The sequence below is a fragment of the Plectropomus leopardus genome, chromosome 15, assembly GCF_026936395.1.
Source record: "Plectropomus leopardus strain MGB_pleo_1.0 chromosome 15, ASM2693639v1, whole genome shotgun sequence".
In the NCBI taxonomy this organism is placed as follows: domain Eukaryota; kingdom Metazoa; phylum Chordata; class Actinopteri; order Perciformes; family Serranidae; genus Plectropomus; species Plectropomus leopardus.
Window position 1 is genome coordinate 23,764,834 of NC_142190.1, and position 23,833 is coordinate 23,788,666.

Here is a 23,833-nt window from a genome sequence, read left to right on the forward strand (position 1 = left end):
ACTTAAAAATAACAAGTTAACTAAGTCTAAAATTCTCTTAAAGCATAACTTTACATGGAACTCAAACCCCAAACTCCCAGTTAAAGGTCCTGTAAATTAACCCCTCACCTACCAGACACTTCATCTGCAGAGAAGGAATATCAGTAAGACTGGGAGTAAATTTTTGGCTTTAATCTGTGACTTTTTCATCTCAGACATTACGAGTTTAATTTCCAAATATTATTACTTTTTTCTTGTAAATTTACAAGTTTAATCTTATAATATTCTGACTTTTTACTTGAGAATTTACGAGTTTAATCTCATAATATTTTTACTTTTTTTCGAGTATATACATGTAAGTTGAATCTTGTGATATTATGATGGTTTTTTTTGTAAATTTTTAAGTTTAATCTCATAATGTTATGACATTTTAAGCATAAATTTACGAGTTTAACCTCATAATATTATGACTTTTTTCCTGTATAATTCTGAGTTTAATCTCACAATGTTATGACTTTTTTCTCGAAATAACATTTATTCTTCTTTTTCCCAAGATGGTTCCAATCCTCCTTGGTAGATAAAACACATTGGTAGATAATACAAACATTTTAAATTAAGGTGAAACCTTTGAAGCAGCTGTAATACTATTTAGTACATCTGAAGGTATTATATTCCTTTATAAAAATCCTTAGCCACACAAAAAATAAACTAAAAAAATCTTTAATAAGAAAGGTGGGATTAGATTTAATTAAAAACCAGAAAAATGTTTGTGAGGGTTTTTAGCACCAGTCAAACTCTAGAGATAATTGGACTAAATCATGTATCACAGAGTTTCTTGGTGGCTGAATGAATATAGTGCATACTTCATACACCTGTTTTTGCTGGTTCAAGTCCAGTGAGGAACCTCTGTTTGACCTTTTCACTTGAAGTGCAGACATGCTAACTCATTTCTGAGTTTTAGGACTGGGGCACACTATTCACATAATTGCTATTAATGCTTAATCCGAATTTGTTTGCTTGTGTGTATGGAAAGTTGGGAAACCTGGAATAAAAAGCTAAATAAGACAAGTTTAGCCATATCGGACATGATGGATGAATGGTTAATGTGTGAGCCCTTCACACTGGATTTTGGGGTTCAAGATTTTTTGACACTGAATTATTGTTTTAAGTAATCAGGATGTATACGTGAAGTAAATGGAGACTGTGCACATTCAGTTTTGCAGAATAGCTAAACAGGCCTGTTCCTATTATGAGAAAAAAACTGAAATATTACATGATTGAACAAGTAAATTTAGAATAATAGAAAGTTAATGAAAGGACTAAATTCAGTAGTATGCAAATGATACAAGGGTTGACTATTAAACTTGGAAAACTGCATCAATCAATTCTGCCCCTCATTCAACTTTTTGTTTTTAAATCGCTGCATCATAAGAGTTCTCACTTAATTTTCATATCTTACTCTGCTGCAGCCATTTGTTATCTAACTATATAGTGCAAACCAATGGTTCGGATACCATAACAGGAACATCTGAATTGCTAGTTCAGCTTTGTCAGCTTGCTGCTCCACCTCTTTACGATGCTGTAATGAGCAGGAGTGAACAGTCAATCCCTCTGCCTCATACCACGGCCAGAGTGAGGCACAGGACCCACATTGCCCTTCAGAAACTTTCTCCAACATTGCCTTGCCTCATGTGGTGGGCACACAGACACCAGGAGTAACAGAACTGAGAGTGAAACGTTTTCTCATTTTTCTCAAGGTCTTGCTTTTAATGCCTTGGGAGAATGGCAGAAGGTGCAGATGGAGAGGAAGAGATTCAGTTCCTGCGTACGGTAAGTGATGCTGTCTGCCTCTTCTCATAAAGTATCAGTAAATTTATTTAGTCAACAATGAACAATAATTTGCTTTTTGTGTAATGACTTGTTGCTTTGTAAGAGACGATAGACTTTTACTGTGTTGGGTGACTTGGACTGAGCAGATTGACAAGGACAGGTGGCTGCTTTTGTCAGCATTGTTATCTATTTATATCACAGTGGGTTCTTGACATATCAGTGTTTTGTCTCAAAGAAGAAAACTTCTGGTGTCAAGTAACACTTAATGCATAAACATAGTAATGTTTTACCACATTTTGATACAATCACTTGAAAGTATTATGACATTTTAATGGTGAAAGCCCCATATGGTTGAGTTGTTAAAAGTGAAAATCCACTGAAAGCCAGAGTTTGATTCTGAGTTTTATGATTAGGTTGTGTAAAATTCAGTTTAGTTTAGACTCATAAAATGATAAATGCTGAAACTATCCGTTCTTACAGTGGATGAATGGACTGGTAGTGTGAACTGCTGGACTAAATTGTAAGATGCCAGTGGTTTATTAGGAATGTGGATGTTTTTGTCTTGGCTTGAAGGCTGAATATCTACAACATGATATGGTTGTTAAGGTTTGCCAAAAAACAAAACCTTGAGACACATAGTCCACCAACTTCCTGTTGAATGCAGTGTCACCATTTTTGTTCCTTGATGTTACTACAGATTAAATACTGTCCTGTTTTTTTTTGCTTATAGAGAGAATAAAAAATAATGTGCGATTATTTGTTTTTGTGTCAGTAACCCATTTTACCAAGACTAGCCTTTTATCTTGAAAGGAATAACCAATTTCCATACCTTTAAAAAAAAAAAGACGTTTTACAGATTGTAGTGTCTCAGACCTAAAATGTTTGATTGGTCATAACTTACTACTTATTTGTGACTTAATTGCCCCAACATCATGTAATATATACTAAGTTTGTTGCTCCTTGGAAATAATTGTCCTGTACAAATGGAGGTAATATGTTGCTGAGCACTTACTCTCTGCTTTTTCTGACACAGTTCAGTATGTAACTATTTGTAAACCAAACCTGATCAATTTCTGTGCATGATGTCCGTATCCCACACCAAAATTTAATCCAAGCATTTTGTATTAGGTCTTTGTTCTACTGCAGCCCCAGTTTGTGATTTAGGTAACATGTATTTTTAATACCAATATCTTGCTTATGAAAGTTTCAGTTAATTTTATTGTTTTACAATTTATCAATTTTACAAATGATTTAAAAGTGCATGTTATAAAATATTTAGGTTAGATCCATTTATTTTTGTTACATTGCTCACTGCTGAGCTACACAGATCGGATTTCCACTTTAGATCTCTGTGCCAAAGTCTGCAGAAGGGCATTGTGGCCTTGCAAGGAGCCTTCTGTATGTAACACTCTATTTGAATAGCCAGCATTAATACTCAGCTATTGTAGATGCTCCACATAGTGTCACTTGAGTTTCTCTAGACCCTAGTAACCTGAACCCCACCTTGAGTGTAAGCCAGACACTGATTATGTATAGACTGCATTATAAGTATTACTTGAAGTTCCTCGAAGCCACTTGATTATGCATGCTAATGTGTGCTTAAAGAAAGTTTAATATTTTGATAAACATAAGAGACATTCAAATTTAAATATGTTTACTTTTACATATTTAATGAAGCAGCTACATACATCTAAAAATGTGAATGTTTTCAATTGGTTTTGTCTAATCTACTTGTTACACAGCTCTAAAGTAAAACATGTGAACAATGTGTCACAAAGTTGCTGCCAGTCTGTAGCTGTTCACTCTGAACTCCACTGAGGTCTATATATACTGTGTGAGGATTAGCAAGTTCAAAGCTTGGCCCATTTCAGCACCTGCTTACTTCAGTCCATGTGGGAACTGAAGTAATACTCGAATTGTTTGTTATGAGATGCTGGTTTCAGAACATTTTTTTTCTACAGCGGTTCTCACATGTCAAATCTTCTGGAAAAACTGGTTAGAATTTTAGATAAACACCTATCTGCTCGCCTCATGTCGTCTTGGGCGCATCTGTCTTTCAGTGAGTCAGTCTGTCACTCTGTCAGTGTGACTGCCTGTAGACACATTTGTCTCCACACAGTCACTTGGGAACAGAACGTGTCAGAAACTTGATACTTACTTCTGTCATAAGCTATGACTGGGATTGTCAATTTGTCAAAGGGTCTCTAATATTTAACTGAATTCTCTTTGAGGTAGCAACACATCATGTCTGCTATATAGGATGTGTGTTTCATTGTTGTTGTTAAATAAGATATTGGAGTAGCTCATGTGCTCAGGACATAAGATAGATAAAGACAAAACCGACTGCACCAACTACCCTTTACAATGCTGCAAAATTACAAACAGTTATTCAGGCACGATACAAATGTTCACACTAATGTTAATATATTTTTTATTTATTTAACAGAATCTGTTGCCAGTTTACAGCTTCATATACAACCATAATAAGGCACAATTAAACTGCATAACAGTTTAACCTAAACACACAATTGACAACTATATTTAATTGTTTTTACTGAAATGGCATTTGTTACTTACTGACTTCTGTCTTGAGTAATGGGAATGAGCCAGAAAAATTTTTAATTCCTCTCCTCACAAAGATGGCTCATTTCCATATTCAATCTCTGAAATGTGGGTCATTTTTTTTTCTGGCAGTCAAATCCTAAATATCTGTTGCTTTCCAGAAGGGGATGTGTGAACAGCAGGTGCAGCAGCCTGAAATAGAGATCTGAGGGGGAGTGGCTGGTGTATGGAGCCAGAGAGGTTGGGAGATTAGAGCTGGGCCAGTGACGGGCACAGAGAAATAACTTAACAGGACAAAACAAGCGCAGGGTAGGAAAAGTTGTGTAAGGACACAGTTTATTTTTCGAAGGTTATTTTATTTCTGCGTTGTTCCAAGTTTCTGTTATTTTCTATCTGATTAAAGATTCGGTGGCTAAATCAAAATGATGTATGTGATGAGATACATTTAGACATTTACACTATCTGTGCTCCTTTGTTGACGGCTTTCTTGGTACGCAACCAGCTCTAAATTCATTTCACTTGTAATGTCGACCCTCGCAAATGTAGCACAGTTTAAATCATATGGATATGACCTATCAGAGTCATGAATGGCACATTAAAGGGATGAATCACTCCAAAATAAAAACACACAATTTTTGTATATGCTATAGAGATGTCTGTCTTCTCTCTGATGCAATGGAACTTCTGCCTGTCTTTTGTTTTCCTGCATAAATGCCAATGAACAACCCTCCTCCTTCCCTCTGGACTTTTTTGTATTTGTAGGATGACCAGGTGGTGCTGCAGTGCACTGCATCTATTCTTAAGGAACAGATAAAGCTGTGTCTTTCGTGTGAAGGATTTGGGAATCGTCTGTGTTTCCTTGAGACCACCTCTAACGCTCAGGTAGTGACCCATGGTTCTTAAAGCCTTTTATTTCATTTCTTTGAGAAATTAAATTTCCTCTACTTACCAAGTTGTTTTGCCTGTCCTGTGTTTTAGAATGTCCCTCCAGATCTTGCTATCTGCTGCTTCATTTTGGAGCAGTCTCTGTCTGTGCGAGCATTACAGGAGATGCTGTCCAACTCATCTGTGGATGAGGTAAGACATGGGATGTACCCATGATATAATTAACAAATACAGAGTATTGGTCATTCAACAACTCAAACTCACTTTGTTTCTTTTCTGACTTGACTGCACACGCTCCTTCACTCTCCCACCTGCCCACCACAGGCTGTTGATTTGGACAAATGGGTATGTTTGCTCATTTTCCCCTGTCACTATCTACTGCTTCAGCCTCAGTGTTCATGTCATAACTGCATTGTAGCTACATTTCAAACCTTATTAATGTTATATAAAGAGTGTTACCCTGCAACTTAAGTATTGTTTTTCTCATTTGCCTCGGCTGTTCTGAGATTATTCAGTATGTTTTGTGTCACTTGCACTTTTTTGGTTTTACAAATGTAATATATGGCCGTGGTTTTTTATTCCTCATTACTGAGACTGTAATCTTGCCCGACTGTTATTTTGATATAAACATGGCAATGCTGTTACACTGAAGGGGTTTAACGGGGACAACTTTGAATACGTTAACCTGACATCCCTTCTGCATTCAGTTGACTTTACCTCTGCTTGCCTCTATTTGCTCTCAGTCATCACAAGGTGGGGGTCACCGAACCCTGCTGTACGGACATGCCATCCTCCTGAAACACACTCACTCCAGCATGGTGAGCACATTTACAGTAAAGTTTGCAGCTCCTGCTGCTCTGTCCTGTCCTTTCCTCTAAGCAGTAGTCATCCTCACTGTCTTTCATCAACATTTTTTGAAGTAACACTAAGCTGTTATCACTCTCTTTGTGTTGCAGTACTTGAGCTGTTTGACCACTTCGCGCTCACTGACAGACAAATTGGCTTTTGATGTGGGCTTGCAAGAAGACTCCACAGGTTGCTATGGACTTTTCTGTCCATTATGTCCCACACATGCCAGTGTAGATTTCTGTATTCTAACTCTGTTTGTCCATCACAGGAGAGGCCTGTTGGTGGACTATCCACCCAGCCTCCAAGCAAAGGTCTGAAGGCGAGAAGGTTAGGGTGGGAGATGACCTCATTCTTGTCAGTGTTTCTTCAGAGAGATACTTGGTAATCATGATTTTTTTTTTATACTTGCACTGTAACTGACAATTTTTTGTCACCAACTCCTACCAATATTACAAATTACACTTTTTTCAGCATCTCTCTTACGCCAGTGGTGATTTGATGGTAGATGCCTCTTTCATGCAAACACTGTGGACAATGACCCCTGTGATGTCCGGATGTGAACTTGCTGAAGGTCTGTAATTTTGTCCTTTTTTTTGTCCTCAAAACTGTCCACTCTCTCTTAGCAATATGCTTTTTTTTCCTCTTTAGGGTTTCTGACGGGAGGTTATGTGCTGAGGCTGTTCCATGGTCACATGGACGAGTGTTTGGCAATCCCAGGAGCTGACCAAGGGGACGACCAGCGCAGGTGACCAGTATCTTTTATTACTGTAAATGCCGTCAAATATTAAAACAATGTGCAGATGGATTTTGTTTGTTTTAGCTCTGCACTTTATGTAATTCTCATCCATTTTCCAAAGCATCCATACATTTTTCAGTATGTTCCTTAGATTATAAAACATGCCTCTGGTGTTGTGTTTCTCTTGATGAATAATGATGTAGCGACTTTCTTGAAAGCGTTTTTACACTTGACAAAGTTTTATATAAATAAGACTGCCCCTTATCCTTATTATATGTTTTCACATCCTTTTTCTGCTTGATTAGATTTTTTTAGCAGTATTGCTTGTAAATATTTTTCAGCATCTTAAATCCTAGGGTCACAGGGTCCCTGAAGGGTCCTTCAAGGAGTTTCCAGAGTGGTCCATGCTTGCAATCTGCATGACTACGTAACAAATATTCATTGTTACGTACTTACCCATTTGAGGACCACCTCAAGTGTCTGCAAGCTGATTGTCATAGTGTAAAACCATTGAAAATTGATTAAAGTATTTTTGTCAACTTTAAATTTCAGTAAACCTGTTGCTCGTTATGACTCCTTTTTGACTTGTTTTATTTTTTATTTTTTCAGAGTTGCTCATTATGAAGGAGGGGCTGTATGCAGCCATGCTCGATCCTTATGGAGACTTGAGCCACTACGAATCGCGTGAGTGTCTGTTCTTAGTCCTTGCATTTATAAAGGAGTATTACAACCATTCAATTTTTGTGGCTTTACCATATGCAGAGGCTCATTCATTTGTGTCTGTTGGTAGTTGGAGTGGAGGTCACATTAAATGGGGCCAATCTTTCCGGATTCGTCACATAACAACAGGAAGATACCTTTGTCTGGATGAAGAGAAAGGACTGCTGTTGGTGGACCCGGAGAAGGCAAATTCCAAGATGACTGCCTTCTGTTTCAGAATTTCAAAGGTCTGTGTCATTAGTAAGCTGCGCCAGAAATCTCCAAGTGTTTGAGACTTCATTGTACATTGTAGAGATACCAGTCTTAATGAACACCACACTTTTTATTTAAACTACAGGAAAAAATTGAAGTGGCCCAGAAGCGAGATGTGGAAGGTATGGGCATACCTGAGATCAAGTATGGAGAGTCCATGTGTTTCGTACAGCATGTTTTAACTGGCCTCTGGCTGACATATGCTGCTGTTGATGCCAAATCTGCGCGTCTGGGTCCTTTAAAGAGAAAGGTTAGTCAGAGTTATACATCAGGGTAATCAGCAAAGTATAAGTTACCAGTGCCAATAAATGCTGGGACAACAATGTCAGCTCGAGAGTTAAGCAGATACATGTGTTTAAGAGCACCTTTTTTCAATTCCTAGGCCATACTCCACAAAGAAGGTCACATGGATGATGCGCTCACAGTGGCTCGATCTCAGACTGAAGAGTCCCAAGCTGCCAGAATGATTTTCAGCACAACAGGCCTCTTCAATCAGTTCATCAAGTAACACTGCTTTAATTCATTCAAATATTTACTAATTGTTGTTTTAAAATGACAGCATATTTGTTGTGGTATTCTCAGTTTCTTTTCATATCTGCAGAGGTCTAGATGCTCTTAGTGGGAAAAACAAATCTGCCAATCCCCCATCTCTGCCTATGGACACAGTGGTGCTCTCCCTGCAGGACCTCATTTTCTACTTCCGACCCCCTGAGGAGGAGCTGGAGCATGAGGACAAACAGTTCAAGCTTCGTTCCCTCAAAAACAGACAGAACCTCTTTCAGGAAGAGGTTAGTTGGTCTAACTGCTAGGAATAACTAGTAATGAAAATGTGTAACAGTGGCATGTCTGGATGTAAATTTAGTTCGGTTGATTTATATACGTTCAGTATTTGTATTTGTGTTCTTCATGCATTGTTAATGTTTTTAACAGGGAATGATTACTCTTGTCCTGGACTGCGTTGATCGGCTCAATGTCTACAACACAGCAGCACACTTCTCAGAGTATGCTGGGGAAGAAGCCGCAGAGTCATGGAAGGAGATAGTAAATTTACTGTATGAACTGCTAGGTATGCCCATCTGGTGATTTGTTTGATGCATTCATGGCGATTGTAGATTAAACATTATTATGTTCCCCATATCTTGCCATTTCTGTTGTTTGTGAATGTGATGTATTACGGTATTTTCTGCTTTTCTTTTCTCTCCTTTTGTGAAGCTTCTTTGATCAGAGGTAATCGTGCTAACTGTGCCCTGTTCTGTGATAACCTTGACTGGCTGGTCAGTAAATTGGATCGTTTGGAGGCATCTTCAGGTATCTAAGGCACATAGAAGCTTTTGTTAAGCTTTGTAATGCTTTATGAAGACTGTAATTTTATTGCTGTGTTTGTTTCCGAGGATTGTATTGTATTGTGCTTTTCTGCCATGCCATATAAAAATGTACTGCCAGAGTTTGTTTATGTATTGTGCCATTTGTATGATGACAGGAATCCTGGAGGTGTTGTACTGTGTTCTGATCGAGAGTCCAGAGGTGCTGAATATTATCCAGGAGAATCACATCAAGTCAATCATCTCTCTGCTGGATAAACATGGACGCAATCATAAGGTAAGGAAAATGTTTGCTGAGCATGTTGGCAAGAAACTCTGAAACTTCTAAGTAGATTCCAGTTCATGTATTCTTTATCATATGAGGTATAGCAACGTATATCAAATCTAAGGGTAAAAGGAGCAGTGGAAAAATCTGCATTGATCTCTGTCTCCTTTTTTTTCGCCAGGTCTTGGATGTGCTCTGTTCTCTGTGTGTGTGTAACGGGGTTGCTGTAAGGTCAAATCAGAATCTCATCACAGAGAATCTGCTTCCAGGTCGAGACCTCCTACTTCAAACTAACATTATCAATTATGTGACCAGGTGGGTCAGTTTATATGAACACACTTGAAGTACAGGCTTAATAGCTTTATGCTCTTTTTCTGTGCTGAAGCCCAGTTATCCCAAAATCTGTACTGAGTTCGGTTTGTTTTGTAATTTTTCTTAGCATGAGACCCAACATTTTCCTTGGAACTTGTGAAGGATCCACACAGTATAAAAAATGGTATTTTGAGGTGATGGTGGACCAAGTGGAGCCGTTCCTTACAGCTCAGCCGTATCACCTGCGTGTGGGTTGGGCTCTGACAGAAGGCTACAGTCCTTACCCTGGTGGAGGGGAAGGCTGGGGGGGCAACGGAGTTGGGGATGACCTCTACTCCTACGGTTTTGATGGGCTTCACCTCTGGTCAGGTAAGTTAAAAATGGTTGACTTATAAGTGGTGTTTTGCATGCAAGCGTTCAGCACTGGCATCATCTCTCGATCAAATTTAGACAATTTATTACCAAGAACATGTACATGTATTACCTTCTTCTAAAGCAATTTTAATTGAATTTGATCTTCTGCTTTTGTGCCAATACCACTTAAATGTTCCTACATTGATTTACAATAATTAAATCTTCCAAGATTTTATGTATATTGACAAAATCTCAGTTTAGTTTGCTTTATGTTTCCACAGGACGTGTCCCACGTCATGTTGCCACACCCAACCAGCACATCCTGGCAGCAGAAGACGTGGTCAGCTGTTGTTTGGATCTGAGCGTGCCCAGTATTTCCTTCCGTATCAATGGGCATCCTGTTCAGGGCATGTTTGAGAACTTCAACCTGGACGGCTTGTTCTTCCCAGTTGTCAGCTTCTCTGCAGGCGTTAAGTAGGGAATTATAAATTAAATTGAATTATAAAATTAAATACTATGAATTTTATTTAATTTAAGTCTTGTGCAGCACAGTTAATACATATGAGCCTAATTAAAAAATTTCTACTCCTAACTGCAAGGTTGCGATTTCTTCTCGGAGGGCGTCATGGGGATTTCAAGTTCCTCCCACCTCCAGGTTATGCTCCATGCTATGAAGCAGTGCTGCCCAGGGACCGTTTGCGGATTGAGCCCATCAAGGAGTATAAGCATGATTTTGATGGCATCCGCAACCTGTTGGGCCCAACGCAGTCCCTCTCACATACAGCCTTCACTCCTTGCCCTGTGGACACTATACAGGTAAAATCCTAGTCCATGCTCTTTTTTTTGTCTTCATCTGTTCCGTTGTACTGAATTTATTATTCTTTCAGATTGTCCTTCCTCCTCATCTGGAGCGCATTCGAGAGAAGCTTGCAGAAAATAGCCATGAGTTATGGGCTGTTACTCGCATTGAACAAGGGTGGACTTATGGACCAGTGAGTGTTTTTAGCTTGTTTTTTTTTCATTGAAAATGTTCCTGTGTACACTAACAATTCCCTTGAAAAATCTTTGCGCTTGCTTTTTAAAATCAAGTTTCGTGATGACAACAAGAAGCTGCATCCCTGCCTGGTGGATTTCCAGAGCTTGCCAGAACCCGAGAAGAACTACAATTTAGCAATGTCGGGAGAGACACTCAAGTAAGTCAGCGCCTTTGCTTAATTAACATTACTGTGCTTTTGTCTTTTAGGATTTTTAATGCCTTGTGTGATTCATTTCACAGGACTTTGCTGGCACTCGGCTGTCATGTAGGAATGGGAGATGAGAAAGCTGAGGAGAATCTGAAAAAGATAAAGCTTCCCAAAACGTGAGCTACAAGGCTTCCATTTATTTTGATTCATTTTGTAACATTGCTTCTCTTTTATTATCTGTACTGTTAACAGCTTCATAAAGCCTAACTGGGATCTATTCTGATCACAAAGCATTGTTTGTTAGTTACATACAGAGTAGCGGATATAAGCCAGCCCCTCTGGACCTCAACCATGTCAAGCTAACTCCTAATCAGAACACTCTAGTGGAGAGACTGGCAGAAAATGGACACAATGTATGGGCAAGAGATCGGGTTCGCCAGGGCTGGACATACAGCATTGTCCAGGTACTACCATTGTTTTTATGAAGAAGTTCCTGTGGTAATATTAACAAGTATTATTAAGAAGTTTATTCTTTTACCTTTTCATCTTTGATGTAATTTTCTTTTATAGGATATAATGAACAAGCGCAATCCCCGTCTGGTGCCTTACAACCTACTGGATGAAAAGACTAAAAAGACCAACAGAGACACGGTTTGCGCAGCTGTTCGCACTCTCATCGGATATGGTTACAACATAGAGCCACCTGACCAGGAGAGCAGTAAGTCTGCACAAGCAGGATGGCAGGAATATTCTTTTATGTCATCTGATAAGATTTGTCTTTAAAGCTAGAGGCATTTCATTTAAACTACAAGCTTTTCTGTTAAGTGTTCATTGTGTTTGTGTTAATGTAGGTGGGCATGGACCAGCAGCTGGTGATAAGATCAGAGTGTTCAGAGCAGAGAAATCTTATGCTGTCACACAGGGGAAGTGGTACTTTGAGTTTGAGGCTGTGACAGTCGGGGAGATGAGAGTGGGCTGGGCCAGGCCCAGTGTTCGAGCAGACACAGAACTTGGTGCTGATGAGTTGGCATATGTCTTCAATGGCTTCAAGGTGGGTGCAAGACCTAGTTTACATGCTTGCAAAGGATTCCAAAGCCTCTGTAATACTGAACTCAAAAATTAGCATCTTTCTTTTTCAGGCCCAACGTTGGCATGTGGGAAATGAGCCATTTGGTCGTCAGTGGCTGTCTGGTGATGTGGTGGGTTGCATGATTGACCTCACAGAGATGAACATAATGTTTACACTCAATGGAGAAATGTTGATCAGCGACTCAGGCTCAGAGATGGCTTTTAAGGATATCGACATAGGAGAGGGTAAGCACGGTAACAAATAACAGCAATTGAAGTTTTGGGGTAGAGACACTGGGTATAAGCACATGTGGGTTTGTGTTTCTGATGCAGATCATGTATGTTTTTAACATCCCTAGGTTTCATACCTGTGTGCAGTCTGGGCTTGTCCCAGGTTGGCAGGATCAACTTGGGTCAGAACGTCAGCAGTCTTCGTTATTTTACCATCTGTGGCCTGCAGGAGGGATTTGAACCTTTTGCTATTAATATGAAAAGAGACATTACCATGTGGTTCAGCAAGAGCCTTCCCCAGTTCAACAATGTGCCTACTGATCATCCTCACATGGAGGTACAGTGTATAACCTGACACAGTATTTATTTTTTCCCATTACATATGAGTAAGTATTTTCTAGATCACCAACTGGCCTCCTTTTTTTATGCTCTAGGTGTCTCGCGTTGATGGGACAGTGGAAACTGCCCCTTGTCTCAAAGTCACCCACAAGACATTCGGATCTCAGAATGCAAATACAGATCTGCTATTCCTCAGACTCAGCATGCCAGTCGAGTTCCATGAAACCTTCAAAGTCCCAGCAGGCACCACCCTTCTTACCCGTGCCCTGACCATCCCGGAGGATGAGGTGATAGAGGTGGACCCAGACTCCGACTTTGAAATACTCAAGAAGTCAGCTACTCGCACAGAGAAGGAGGAGGAGAAGAAAGAACCATCTGTGCCTAAAGATATTCCTGCCATCAAAAATGGAGAAAATGAGAAGGATGCCTCGACTGAGAAAAGCAAGAAGAAAGGGTTTGTATAAACTCATGAAGAGTAACGTGACAAGGAGTGTATAAGGGAAAAGGCTTGGATATTGTGTTTACATTTTCGTATATAGTGCTAATGTGTAATTCTTGCTGTTATTTACAGATTATTTTTCAAGGCTAAGAAGGCTGCATTAATTACTCCAGCCCCAGTTGTTCCCACAATGCCTCGCTTAGTGGAAGATGTGGTGCCAGATGACAGGGATGACATGGACATCATCCTCAACACCACGACAGTATGACTATTACTTCTATTATACTATTACCTCTATTCATTTTTTGCCTCCAGCTCAGCCCTGCCCACCAGAAAAAGGTCATACTGTTTACTAAAAGTAAAAAGGTCTATACAATGTTTCCTTTATATTAGTGTTTTTCATATTAAATGTGTCTGGCAGTACTGTTAAGATGTTATCTTCGCCTGCAACTGTACTGATGTTTGTTTCCCACCCACCTCCTTTCTTTACCAGTATTATTATTCTGTGCGAGTGTTTGCTGGGCAGGAGCCCAGTGGTGTGTGGGTGGGCTGGATCACACCTGACTATCATCAATATGACCCTCATTTCGACCTCAGCAAAGTGAGAAATGTAACAGTCACAGTAGGAGATGATAAAGGCAACATTCATGACAGGTATGTTAATCCATTAGATTAAAAAACAACAACAAAGAAATAGTATATTTTCATAAACAATTACAAAAAATACATTACATTTTGTCCTGCTTTTTTGTCTTTCTCAGTATAAAACGCAGTAACTGCTACATGGTGTGTGGAGGGGAGTTCAGCAGCTCCCAGCAAACCCGAGTCAGTCAAGAAGATTTTGTAATTGGCTGTCTGATTGATTTGGACACCGGACTTATGACTTTCACCGCTAACGGAAAAGAGATCAACACATTTTACCAGGTCGGATAAGCTTCAGTCTGGTATTCATGCAGTTTCTTATGAAGTCACTTAATGCAACCATTTTATGTTCCCCTCTTCAGGTGGAGCCCAACACTAAACTATTCCCAGCGGTCTTTGTCCTTCCTTCCAGTCAGAATATGATTCAGTTTGAACTAGGCAAGCTCAAGGTTAGTCACAAAGAATCACTCCACTCAGTCTGCGGCAATTCTCAAAATCAAGACCACAATTTAGCAGTATTGACTCTGTGAAATGTTTTCTCTCATACATAATTTGTCTTTGTTTACCTGTGCTACTAGAACATCATGCCAATCTCAGCAGCCATGTTTCGGAGTGAGCGCAAGAACCCAGTCCCCCAGTGCCCTCCTAGACTGGATGTCCAGATGCTAACCCCTGTCATCTGGAGCCGCATGCCCAACCACTTCCTGGCTCCAGAGACGGGGCGTATTAGTGAAAAACTGGGCTGGATGATTCAGTGTCAGGAGCCACTCACCATGATGGCCCTCCACATCCCGGAGGAGAACAGGTCAGAGCTCAACAAAAAGGATCACCCCGACTTTGCTTATTGGGAGATAGGTCAGACTTATCACCAGGGATATCTAAGAATTTGCTTCAGTGCTTACAGGCTTCCTCACTGCAGCTAGAATTATTCTTCTCCACTGTTGGTGTTAGGGGCCAATCACACTGAGACTCAACACGCCAGGTGCAACCGCTCCAAAAACAGCCTGGAAGTGCATCTGGGAAAACACCTTTAGTGCCTGTGGTGCAGGGCTGCATGCGCGCCTGTGGCCAAAAGTGACATTAAAGAGCGGTGTGACTCTGTGCCTTGAGCTGAAAAGTTAAAATTATTTTAACTTTAATGTGTGCCCCAAAACACATTGTGAACCCTAAAACCCACATCACTTGGCATTTATGTTGTTGCATTGTTAGGAGTTACAGAAACATGTTGCGTTCATTTTTTCACTTAAAATAATCTCTTTTGTATCCCCCAGGTGTATTGACATCCTGGAGCTGTCTGAACGTATGGACTTGCTGAAGTTCCACTATCACACTCTGAAGCTGTATGGCTTAGTGTGTGCTTTGGGAAACAACCGTGTGGCTCACGCTCTGTGCAGCCATGTGGACGAGTCCCAGCTTTTTTATGCCATAGAGAACACCTACCTACCTGGACCAATGAGGAGTGGCTTCTATGACCTGCTCATCAGCATGCACCTGGAGTCTGCCAAGAGGAACCGGCTGGGAACCAACAAGGAATTCATAGTTCCAATGACAGACCAAACACGCAGTATCATGCTGTACTCAGACAAATCTCATGCTTTACCTGGGGTTGGCCTCACTACATGTCTTCGACCCAAACTCCATTTCTCCTCCATTGGGTTTGTTGGAACAGATCCCGACATCTACACACTGAGTCCAGTCATCCCTTTACAGGTACTAAAGACCAAGGCCCTGAACATGCTGACTGAGGCTGTGCAAGACGGAGGTCAAGCCATGAGAGATCCTGTGGGAGGTAGTGTTGAGTTTCATTTTGTTCCAATTCTGAAGCTCATCAGTACCCTCCTCATCATGGGTGTGTTTGACGATGAAGATGTCACACACATCCTGAAGATGCTTGAGCCTACAGTCTTCAGTGGCAAGAAACCAGAGGAGCCTGCTGAGGAGAACGCCACTTTGAAGGAAGAGAAGGAACCCCCAAAAGTTGTGGCAGTGAAGGCAGAGGAGCCGGAAGCCGTGGAGGAAGAAGAAGAGGAGGAGTACGAGGATGATGGCTTGGGTGAAGAGGATGAGGAAGAAGTGGAGGAAGAGGAAGAATTAGAGACAGAACCTGTTATGACACATGAAGAAACAGTGGATGAGACAGAGCCAGTAAATGGTGAGAAAGGAGCTGAGGAAACAGAGAAAGAAATAAAAGAGGAGAGTAAAGAGGAGAGTAAAGAGGAACAACTGGAGCAAGGACTTTTCCAGATGAAGCTTCCAGAGTCTGTCAAATTGCAGGTATGACTGGCCTTTTGGAAGATATAAAAAAAAGTTCATCTTTCCATTGATGCTGTTACTATAGTGTTCGTGATTGACTTTGCTTTGTCCTCTAGATGTGTACTCTGCTGCAGTATTTCTGTGACTGTGAGCTACGTCACAGAGTGGAGGGCATCACTGCATTTTCAGACCAGTTTGTTAGCCAGATACAGTCAAACCAGAGGCAGCGATACAATGAACTCATGCTGGCCTTTACCATGAGTGCAGCAGAGACTGCCCGCAAGACCCGTGAATTTCGCTCCCCACCACAGGAGCAGGTAAACTCACACTACTGCATACAAAGAACATAAAATACTTCTTAAGGAAAGATATCCATCGTTAAAACATGATTTTGCATAGCTTATTTATTTCCTTCTGGCAAAAAATGGGCAAATGTAGATGATGTAATATCAAAATGAGAAGCGGCTAGTTTAATAAATGAACACAATGAAAAGAGAACTTACCCCGGTTACATTCATGGTGGTGAAAACAACTGTGTCCCATCAAAGAAACACCTCAATGAAAAAAATGTTATTTTTTGCCATATGAACAAAAAATTAGAATGAACATACTTGTTCTTAATCTTGCTATTCTGTAGGTCAACATGCTCATGAACTTCAAGAACTGTGCTGAGGATGAGGAGTGCCCTGTTCCTGATGAGGTCCGCGAAGCTCTGCTGATTTTTCACAATGCTCTGCTGGCTCACTGTGGTCAGTGTCCGTCTATAGTATCAAGTCTACCAACATCACTATGTAAAAGAAACACTGTGGTTGGCAGTTTTCAAAAGCAGTTACAGTATCTACTGTCAAACTTCACTCTCAGGTGTTCATATTGAGGAAGAAGAAAAAGAGGAAGAGGTGGATAATTCTCTGCGTGGACGACTGCTCCGCTTGTTGGAAAAGGTGAAAAAAATCCGCGAGAAGAAGGTGGAAGTGGAGCCTGAGCCACAGGAAGATAAAAAACCAAGTGAGTTGCATGTAAAATGTGAACAACTTCCCTTTAAGTCATCAGGCGGGTTTCCATTAACCCGCAAATTGTGCAAATCAAAATTGCGAATATAAAACACGCCTAATGGAAACATGTCAATTTCAAAGAGACTCCCATTTATCACAAAAATGTTTTTTACGCTCACATGAGGTGGTATGCAGCAGGCGCTACAAAAGGTGTTATTGAATCGCATAACTCTTCAAAACTTGAGTGGATCATTTGAAAGTTTTGAATCCACAATTCCTCTGTGAAACTGTGGACTATCACCTCCTAGAAATCCCTCATACATGGCCACTCCCATTAATAAGGGCCTTGCCTTTCCTTTATCACTCGCCTAACATGCGTGCGTCGCCTTCGATTGGAAATTATGATGGCTAGTGTGGTGGCTACTATAGAAATAATCCTGCTAATGTTTTAAACATCCATCGCTATGCCTCTTGGAATGTTATCACAAAAGGAGAAGTCACAAAACATCGCAACAGAAGTCGCATAACATTCACTCAGTGGAAACGCAGTCATCTCACAGTTGTTTTATCAACATTTTGAAAATATCACTTAAGTTTTGCGCAAATCTGTAATGAAAACCTGCCTACTGAAGACAAAGAACAACAAGAACTTTCTTTCCAGTTATTTTAGAATAACAAATTTAGCTTTTGCAACCAACAAAACCTCCATGCCAGTCACTTCGATACAGTACATTGTGTCTTTTGTATTATTCCCTTGCCCTTTGTACTCTGTTTACCAGGCACATTGCAGGAGCTGATTTCCCATACTATGATCCATTGGGCCCAGGAGTCATTTATCCAGAACCCTGAGCTAGTGCGTATGATGTTCAGCCTCCTTCACAGACAGTATGACGGGCTGGGTGAGCTCATGCGTGCACTTCCCAAAGCCTACACCATCAACGCAGTGTCAATTAACGACACCATGGACCTGCTTGAGTGCTTGGGCCAGATCCGCTCACTGCTTATTGTCCAGATGGGTCCAGAGGAGGAGAGGCTTATGATTCAAAGCATCGGGTTGATATGAAGTTTAAATCAATTCCAAATATCATGAAGTGAGTTCTTGGTTAAGTGGTTGTGATAGATACTGTGCGTCAACTTATTCTTTATCTTTCTTAGGAACATCATGAGTAACAAAGTTTTCTATCAGCACCCCAACTTGATGCGAGCTCTGGGCATGCATGAAACTGTCATGGAGGTCATGGTTAATGTACTTGGCGGTGGAGACTCAAAGGTATGTTTTTTAACTGCATTGTAAGTATGCTTAAAGAAACAGATGGACTTTACTTATGTTACCACCAGGTAATAGACAGAACTAGACAATACGTTTGTTACATGCTACTTAACGTTACATTCCTTCCAATAGGAGATCAGATTCCCTCGAGTGGTGACAAACTGTTGCCGTTTCCTCTGCTATTTCTGTCGCATCAGTCGTCAAAATCAGCGCTCTATGTTTGATCACCTCAGCTACCTTCTCCAGAACAGCGGCATCGGCCTTGGTGATTGTCTTTGTTGGGTTCCAACACTATTCTCGATTAATTATTCTTGATGTATGACCTATGATTTAACTGGACATTATGTGCTATTTCTCAGGAATGCGGGGCTCCACCCCCCTGGACGTGGCTGCAGCTTCCTGTATCGACAACAACGAGCTGGCATTGGCTCTCCAAGAGCAGGATCTAGAAATGGTAAAATACAATCAGTAGTTACCAAACAAGCATTCTGCAAAACTCTTCGTCACTTGAGTACACTGTTATATTTCCAGGTGGTGAAATACTTAGCTGGATGTGGACTTCAGAGCTGCCCAATGCTACTGTCAAAAGGCTACCCTGATATTGGCTGGAATCCATGTGGTGGAGAGAAATACCTTGACTTTCTTCGTTTTGCAGTGTTTGTCAATGGTCAGATTTCTCTATTTCCCAGACAATGCACTGTTTAAAAGTAATGTCCATATTGTTCCTGTTTTCTCACTTATTAACAGTTAAAATGCTGTTCTTTGCCTTCTGTAGGAGAGAGCGTAGAAGAAAATGCCAACGTGGTGGTCCGCCTCCTCATTCGCAGGCCTGAGTGCTTTGGTCCAGCCCTAAGAGGAGAGGGTGGTAATGGTCTGCTGGCTGCAATAGAGGAGGCTATCAAAATATCGGAGGACCCTGCAAGGGATGGCCCTAGTGTTAAGAAAGACAGACGCTTTCCCATGTAAGAGCTCTTTGATTTGGTTTGAAGGCCTTCTGATGGTATTTAATGAGGTGCCAAAGTGTGCATAATCTCCTCCAGTGTTGCTATAGCAGAATGATTTAGAGCCACTATTTTTTTTCTGGTAGGTTTGGGGGAGAGGAGCAGCATGAGGAGAACAGGGTGCACCTGGGAAATGCTATCATGTCCTTCTACTCTGCCCTTATTGACTTGCTGGGACGGTGTGCTCCAGAGATGCACGTAAGCTGTTTTGTAGCTATCATACCAGATTTAACAAACAGGCTGAGAAAGAAAGAAAGATATGGGAATAAGAAATCTAGTTGAAATTTTGTTCATAGAAAAAATGGGCTTTTGTCTCTACAGTTGATCCAGGCTGGTAAGGGTGAGGCTCTGAGGATCAGGGCCATCCTGAGGTCTCTGGTCCCTATTGAGGATCTGGTGGGAGTCATCAGCCTTCCTGTTCAGATTCCTTCTTTTGGAAAAGGTTAATACTTGGGAAAACGTATTGAATTTATGAAGTTAGGTGGCTTCTTGAAAAGCCATCAGATCAATTCTGTCCAACGTTGCATATTATTAATGATACATTTTATGAAATGTGTTTTTTATGTCATGCTTAGACAACAGCATTATCGAACCGAAGATGTCAGCTAGTTTTGTGCCAGATCACAAGGCACCCATGGTTCTGTTCCTGGATAGAGTGTATGGTATTGACAACCAGGATTTCCTGCTCCATGTGCTGGAGGTGGGATTTCTGCCTGACATGAGGGCTGCTGCCTCTTTAGACACGGTGAGCCTTAGACATGTTACAAGCATACAGTCATATACGGTCCTGGGGGAGAAGAACAGAGCAGGATTATAACCACACTGTAAGACTTGATTCACTGATATAATTAATGTCTGACAGGTTGCTTTCAGCACCACAGAGATGGCCCTCGCTTTGAACCGCTACCTTTGCTCTGCTGTGTTACCACTCATCACCAAGTGTGCCCCGCTCTTTGCTGGCAGTGACCACCGAGCCATAATGATTGACTCGATGTTGCACACAATCTACCGGCTGTCTCGTGGACGAGCCTTCACGAAGGCCCAAAGAGACATCATTGAGGAGTGCCTCATGGCTTTGTGCAAGTGAGTTTAACCTCTTGGCAAACCTTTCATGCAATATAATATTGCCAAGTTCATGGCTGAAGTTATCTTTGTTTATCTTTCGTTCAGACATCTTCGTCCATCCATGCTTCAGCACCTGCTGAGACGTCTAGTGTTTGACGTGCCCATTTTAAACGAGTATGCCAAAATGCCACTGAAGGTATGAGGACTTTTAAACATTTTAAAACTATTAAAAACATGCTGTCCATATATTCCTTTCTTACTTTCATTTTAAAATTTTTGAATCCTGTAGCTTCTGACCAATCACTATGAGCGTTGTTGGAAATATTATTGCCTCCCAAATGGTTGGGCCAACTTTGGAGTCGCATCAGAAGAGGAGCTGCATCTGACCCGCAAACTGTTTTGGGGAATCTTTGAATCGCTAGCACACAAGGTGAAGCTCCTGCAATATTTGATTTTTCCTTTTCAGTACATCAGATGGTTAATGGGCATATTGTAATATCTCATTATTGTGATTCCAGAAATTTGATGCTGAGATTTTCAAAATTTCAATGCCATGCATCTGCGCCATAGCTGGAGCCATTCCGCCCGACTATGTCGATGCCAGCTACTCCTCCAAAACAGAGAAAAAGGCATCAGTAGATGCAGAGGGAAACTTTGATCCTAAACCAGTAGAGACCACGAAGTGAGAGGAGTTTTTTCACATAAAGAAAAAAAGTATCTCTGTAAAATAATTTAAGCTAAAAGCACTGATTTTCCCTCCAACCACAGCACAATCATCCCCGAAAGACTGGATCCATTTATCAACAAATATGCTGAATATACACACGACAAATGGGCCTTTGAAAAGGTAGAAATTTTGTTTTCACTCACTGTAACCACTCACAGTAGTCTAATCTTCAGTTAATTCAGGAGTAACATGTTGAAGTATGAAGGAAAACATTATATTTATAAGAACAAATGCCAGCTGTGACACATGTTGTATATGTTTGTGTGTTTCAGATTCAGAATAACTGGTCATATGGTGAGGTGCTGGATGAAAATGCAAAAACTCATCCCATGCTCAGACCATACAAAACATTCTCAGAGAAGGTATGTTCACAGATATACTTTGCATTCAATTTTTTTTGTACTTTTACTTCACCTGTGCCTGCTTCTAATCACACTGACTCCCCTTTGGGCAGGATAAAGAGATCTACCGTTGGCCAATCAAAGAGTCAATCAAGGCCATGCTTGCATGGGAGTGGAACCTTGATAAAGCTCGAGAGGAAGAGGAGTCAGAGAAGAAGAAAGCAGTGTCACGAAAAATCTCACAGACTGCTCAGGTATGTAAAAATACTCAATAATGTTACCACAGCAGTGTTATGTATCGTGCAATATATAATGATAACCTTTTCTGTTGTAGGCAACCTATGACCCAAGCCATGGCTACAGTCCACAGCCCATTGATATCACACACATGGCTCTCTCAAGAGACTTGCAGGTAAATGTTTGACCCTTATGTGCTGTAATCTTAACATCTGATCAATATTCATAGTTTATATCTGTTCGCAGTCTATGGCAGAGCAACTGGCAGAAAATTACCACAACACCTGGGGACGGAAGAAGAAGTTGGAGCTGCAGGCCAAAGGTAAGATATATTGTTTTTGTAGAAGGGAAGGTAGACCGAAGGAAAAAGACAAATTTGGAGATTTGATTGTGCTTCCGTTTGTGCAGGAGGTGGAACACATCCTCTGCTGGTGCCCTATGATACTCTGACGGCAAAAGAAAAGGCTCGAGATAGAGAGAAGGCTTATGAGCTACTCAAATTCCTGCAGCTTAATGGATATGCTGTCACAAGGTAATAATGCTGAAGAAGAATTTAGGATGAACAGTTAGCAAGGAGGTTATTTTAATTAATCTCCCAGACATATTTTCTCTTTAATATGCTAATTGTGTAGCCCTAGCAGTGTGTATCCTCAGATAACCTGCCTATTCAAATGACGCAAACATGAATGGGACACAGCAGGTTACATCTACTGCGAACAAGTTGAAAGCAATCAAAATAAGGTGTTGCAACATATGACTGGATGCATGTAGCTGTGCCATTTTCTGGCAGTTTCAAATTAGAAGTGTTTGAAAATTAAAAAGTATATTGTTTGTTTTTAAGTTTTAGGCGATTGTCTGTTATCATAGACTTTTTGAAAATAAGGGAACCAATATTGAACCTGGGGGAAATCTTTCATTTGAAATCAAGTACAAGACGAAAGTGTTAAACTTTGTTTTTCACGTTAGGGGCCTGAAAGATATGGAGGGTGACATCTCATCCATCGAGAAGAGATTTGCATATGGTTTCCTGCAGAAGCTGTTGAAATGGATGGAAATTGCTCAGGAGTTCATCGCTCATCTTGGTCAGTACAAAGATGATACTGTCACATCTGATAGAAATGTATTGGTTTAAACAGTGTAGTGTTATCGCGATACTACCATTTTGTGTTTCACAGAGGCTGTGGTAAGCAGTGGACGAGTGGAAAAGTCTCCTCATGAGCAGGAAATCAAATTCTTTGCCAAGGTGAGACGATTGTATAACCCTAGAGTGGTCACAGTTTTGAAGAACCAACTTGTCCTTATCTCTATACTAAATGTGAAAACCCCTCTCTTTGAAATCTCTCTCAGATTTTGATGCCTCTGATCAACCAATATTTCAAAAACCACTGCCTCTACTTCCTGTCAACACCTGCTAAAGTTCTAGGTAGTGGTGGACATTCTTCCAATAAGGAGAAGGAGATGATTGCAAGGTGATCTCTTTGTTATATATGCATTTTATATATAACTCACACATGTTGTGTTATGTAGTCTTTTCAAATATTACTTTCCCAATTTTACCAGTGTCTTCTTTTACTTGCATTTTCCTTTCCTACCCTTTCCTTTACTTCACATCATAGTATCTTCTGTAAAATGTCCGCTCTGGTGAGGCACAGAGTTTCTCTCTTTGGTAAGATGTCAGTTTCTCAACATCTGTCTTTCTGAATCTTTTCACTCTTTTCTGTGTTTCTTATATGTGACTTTTTTGTATTTTTCCATCACTCTCAGGTTATAGCGAGTGAAATTGTTCTTGTTTTAAGTGTGTATACAGTATGATGTGAATCAAATTTAATGAAAGATCTGTACTAAACTGTATTTGTTTGTGCAGGAACGGATGCTCCAGCAATTGTTAACTGTCTTCACATTCTGGCACGCTCATTGGATGCAAGGTTTAGTACATTTTAGTTCTCTCACAAGATGCATATCATCATTAAAACAAATA

The 23,833-nt window shown here is 40.5% G+C and overlaps 1 protein-coding gene across 6 annotated transcripts in view; it reads left to right on the plus strand.

Moving 5' to 3' along the window:
• The first annotated feature begins 1,594 nt into the window (after positions 1-1,594).
• LOC121952273 (ryanodine receptor 1-like) overlaps positions 1,595-23,833 on the plus strand; it is a 49,274-nt gene continuing 27,035 nt past the window's right edge. For all 6 annotated transcript variants that reach the window (XM_088088758.1, XM_088088760.1, XM_088088761.1 and 3 more), the window contains exons 1-63: positions 1,595-1,809; positions 5,134-5,253; positions 5,350-5,448; positions 5,581-5,601; positions 6,000-6,074; positions 6,213-6,291; positions 6,374-6,486; positions 6,577-6,676; positions 6,754-6,850; positions 7,451-7,525; positions 7,632-7,788; positions 7,899-8,063; positions 8,196-8,317; positions 8,415-8,601; positions 8,744-8,879; positions 9,026-9,121; positions 9,294-9,412; positions 9,582-9,715; positions 9,840-10,081; positions 10,348-10,540; positions 10,666-10,882; positions 10,954-11,058; positions 11,156-11,259; positions 11,343-11,426; positions 11,555-11,714; positions 11,821-11,968; positions 12,102-12,301; positions 12,390-12,564; positions 12,678-12,886; positions 12,984-13,342; positions 13,460-13,589; positions 13,821-13,981; positions 14,089-14,251; positions 14,332-14,418; positions 14,548-14,774; positions 15,241-16,243; positions 16,339-16,539; positions 16,860-16,971; positions 17,084-17,227; positions 17,994-18,267; positions 18,370-18,484; positions 18,617-18,749; positions 18,844-18,938; positions 19,016-19,151; positions 19,260-19,446; positions 19,572-19,683; positions 19,807-19,927; positions 20,061-20,230; positions 20,348-20,568; positions 20,656-20,746; positions 20,840-20,980; positions 21,069-21,232; positions 21,319-21,397; positions 21,550-21,639; positions 21,732-21,872; positions 21,953-22,030; positions 22,102-22,177; positions 22,264-22,387; positions 22,822-22,937; positions 23,031-23,098; positions 23,203-23,324; positions 23,472-23,521; positions 23,720-23,780. In XM_088088758.1, the coding sequence (XP_087944884.1) occupies positions 1,762-1,809; positions 5,134-5,253; positions 5,350-5,448; positions 5,581-5,601; positions 6,000-6,074; positions 6,213-6,291; positions 6,374-6,486; positions 6,577-6,676; positions 6,754-6,850; positions 7,451-7,525; positions 7,632-7,788; positions 7,899-8,063; positions 8,196-8,317; positions 8,415-8,601; positions 8,744-8,879; positions 9,026-9,121; positions 9,294-9,412; positions 9,582-9,715; positions 9,840-10,081; positions 10,348-10,540; positions 10,666-10,882; positions 10,954-11,058; positions 11,156-11,259; positions 11,343-11,426; positions 11,555-11,714; positions 11,821-11,968; positions 12,102-12,301; positions 12,390-12,564; positions 12,678-12,886; positions 12,984-13,342; positions 13,460-13,589; positions 13,821-13,981; positions 14,089-14,251; positions 14,332-14,418; positions 14,548-14,774; positions 15,241-16,243; positions 16,339-16,539; positions 16,860-16,971; positions 17,084-17,227; positions 17,994-18,267; positions 18,370-18,484; positions 18,617-18,749; positions 18,844-18,938; positions 19,016-19,151; positions 19,260-19,446; positions 19,572-19,683; positions 19,807-19,927; positions 20,061-20,230; positions 20,348-20,568; positions 20,656-20,746; positions 20,840-20,980; positions 21,069-21,232; positions 21,319-21,397; positions 21,550-21,639; positions 21,732-21,872; positions 21,953-22,030; positions 22,102-22,177; positions 22,264-22,387; positions 22,822-22,937; positions 23,031-23,098; positions 23,203-23,324; positions 23,472-23,521; positions 23,720-23,780 (9,332 nt within the window). In that variant the 5' untranslated portion in view covers positions 1,595-1,761. The remainder of the gene's footprint in view (positions 1,810-5,133; positions 5,254-5,349; positions 5,449-5,580; positions 5,602-5,999; positions 6,075-6,212; positions 6,292-6,373; positions 6,487-6,576; positions 6,677-6,753; positions 6,851-7,450; positions 7,526-7,631; positions 7,789-7,898; positions 8,064-8,195; positions 8,318-8,414; positions 8,602-8,743; positions 8,880-9,025; positions 9,122-9,293; positions 9,413-9,581; positions 9,716-9,839; positions 10,082-10,347; positions 10,541-10,665; positions 10,883-10,953; positions 11,059-11,155; positions 11,260-11,342; positions 11,427-11,554; positions 11,715-11,820; positions 11,969-12,101; positions 12,302-12,389; positions 12,565-12,677; positions 12,887-12,983; positions 13,343-13,459; positions 13,590-13,820; positions 13,982-14,088; positions 14,252-14,331; positions 14,419-14,547; positions 14,775-15,240; positions 16,244-16,338; positions 16,540-16,859; positions 16,972-17,083; positions 17,228-17,993; positions 18,268-18,369; positions 18,485-18,616; positions 18,750-18,843; positions 18,939-19,015; positions 19,152-19,259; positions 19,447-19,571; positions 19,684-19,806; positions 19,928-20,060; positions 20,231-20,347; positions 20,569-20,655; positions 20,747-20,839; positions 20,981-21,068; positions 21,233-21,318; positions 21,398-21,549; positions 21,640-21,731; positions 21,873-21,952; positions 22,031-22,101; positions 22,178-22,263; positions 22,388-22,821; positions 22,938-23,030; positions 23,099-23,202; positions 23,325-23,471; positions 23,522-23,719; positions 23,781-23,833) is intronic.